Source organism: Montipora foliosa, chromosome 4 (genome assembly GCF_036669935.1).
Source record: "Montipora foliosa isolate CH-2021 chromosome 4, ASM3666993v2, whole genome shotgun sequence".
Taxonomy (NCBI): domain Eukaryota; kingdom Metazoa; phylum Cnidaria; class Anthozoa; order Scleractinia; family Acroporidae; genus Montipora; species Montipora foliosa.
Window position 1 is genome coordinate 29,880,132 of NC_090872.1, and position 2,500 is coordinate 29,882,631.

General features: G+C 42.1%; 1 protein-coding gene across 1 annotated transcript in view; it reads left to right on the top strand.

Moving 5' to 3' along the window:
* The window catches only part of LOC138000573 (cytoskeleton-associated protein 2-like), a 20,672-nt gene that overhangs the window by 10,064 nt on the left and 8,108 nt on the right, over positions 1-2,500 (top strand). Inside the window, exons 7-8 of the mRNA XM_068847073.1 lie at positions 5-277; positions 1,717-1,749. Of these exons, the coding sequence (XP_068703174.1) occupies positions 5-277; positions 1,717-1,749 (306 nt within the window). The remainder of the gene's footprint in view (positions 1-4; positions 278-1,716; positions 1,750-2,500) is intronic.

Genomic DNA, 2,500 nt, shown 5'->3' on the forward strand with positions numbered 1-2,500 from the left:
ACAGAGAAAATGAAAGTGGAACATTTTTCACTCCAGCCAGTTCAAAGCCATTGTCAAGAGCTCAAACAAAATCAACTGTCAAGAAAACACGCTTTGTCACCCCATGTATGCACAAAAATTCAACTATGAAGCCAAGCGTGTTTCAGTCCAATGTAAAATCCTCAGTCAGAACACCACATGGATTTGGAAACTCAAATGCAGCTTTCGTTCTTGAGAAAGATACGTCATGCAAAGCTGATATTGCCGAATCATACAGGAACAAAAGTCTTGATATGAGGTAATTGTAGTTGGCGGGATATTTTATCGCGGGATTATTTAAACACGCACGAGAGCGACTGGTGAGCGACTAGCTTCGAAGTGGCGAAGACTCTTCCTTGCCGCGAGGGATTTTTTCGAGCGGCGAAGCTTCGCCCGCGTGTGAAAAATTCAAAAGCCAGTCGCGTGGGGATGCAGAACACTCGCCTCCCACCAATGTGGCCCGAGTTCGATTCCCAGACTCGACGTCATATGTGGGTTGAGTTTGTTACTGTAGTTCTCTACTCTGCACCGAGAGGTTTTTCTCCAGGTACTCTGGTTTTCTCCTCTGCAAAAAAACCAAGCTTTTATTTGATTTGCGTTAATTGTTAATATTTCAGTTTACAGTGTTTCCAATTAGAGCTCCAGTGCTAGAACGAACTAAACACTTAAATAAAGTTCCTTTCCTTTCCGTTCGCGGCCTACTCACGGCCAAAGCAAACGAAGCAACCATCGCACTCGCGACTTTTTAAATAATCCTGGGATGAAATATACTGCCAGCTGCGCAGGCTAAGGTAATTGCTGATGATGATGAAAATAAAGGTCAATAAAGGTTTATTGGTTTGCTGAAGTGGTTAAGCATCACACTACCGTGCAGGAAATCAACGGTTCAGCTTTGTCTGAACCTACATGAACATTTGTTCAGTATGCTGGGAGTCTCTAAAAAATAATGGCAAAGGGCTGCCTTTGTAAAGACATCTCCTAATGATATTAGGCATTCTGGTCTTCCCGGATGACTTAAGAAGCTCCTCTTAGAACTTTTAAGTGTCATAACTCATTGAGATGATAAAGAACACAAACACACAGTTCCAAAAGAGTATGGCACAAAGTTTTGGGTTTGGTAGTCTTTGTCCATTCTCTTCCCCAGATTCCACTCTGCTTTTCTTTTGGTCATCGCCAAGAACACGGACTCTAACCACAGCCAAAGGAGGAAGTCCGTGAATCACGGACTTCGGCTCTTTTGCGCATTCTCAGAAATTTGAAACAATAACGGTCGTCCACGGTTACAACACTATTGTATTACCGCGACTGCGCGTATTTTTGGCTGTGGCCAGAGTCTGTGTTCTTGGCGCTGACCAAAATTGAAAAGCGGACTCTGTAGACGAGAATGGTCAGTTTCCTGTGTTTTGGTAGTCGAATAGCTTAATGCTTGCAGCTTTTTGCTACCTACCTCAAGTTTGTTCTAAAACGTAACTAGAGATGATGATCGTGACATAGTGACATAAGTTTATGATGACAAAGAGTGATGCTGATAGCTATGATGGTAACATCAACAGTTTTTTTTTTACTCGCTCATCCACTGTGTCGTTCTTCCGCTTCCAAATAGTTTTAAAGAAAGCAAAAAAATCTCTTTCGGTATTCGGCCATCAACAGATGTTTTGTATTGTATGTTCTAACTTACAACTTATCTAAATCCTGCAGAGAACGATTGGAACTATGGCTTGCAGAGAAAGGGTAAGTTAAATGTCAACAAGGACTGAAATTTTCGCAAGGTTTCGATAGAGCATTTCCGTATGTTTTCCTGTACACTTTTCCTCTCCTCGTGACCGGTTAAAACAGTGAATACCATGCAACTCTTTACAACCTCTCATTCAATTGAATCAGTGAACCATGCAGCCCTATTGTCTTTTTAAGGGTGGTTTTTTTTTTTTTTTTTTTTTCTTTTTTGACGATTTTCTTGATGGCTTGTTTTCTTAGCCGATCTCAATAGAGGAAATAATATTGAATTGTACCCCACAAAAACTACTGGCGATGCTATATAAACGCTCTATGATCGAATAACTATCTACCGGTATAGCCTGCAAAGTAGGCGTATTTTAGAAAGAATTATCGGCTGACAATTTGGATAACGAGACCAACAAACGAATGGAGCGAGTCAAAAAAATGCACTCAGGGAGAGGAGGTCAGTATGAAATGGTGGTGGAGGAAGGGATGGGGAGAGAAATACCCCGCCGCTCGTCCCAATCATTTATCTGCTGTGTGCTTTCAAAATGGCGGCCCATTACGAACGGTTTTAACTCGTTTCGACCCGTTTCCGTGACTCAAATTGCCCTTCTGAGCCCACGGTAGAGGAAGCATCCAACACCAACGCCATTTATTTGTGGCAAAAAGCACTGAAATCGCTGCTAGCTGCACGTGCCATAGAGATACTGTACCCACAAAAAGCGTTAAACTTGACCAACATTGTGAACAGCTGAAACAGTAC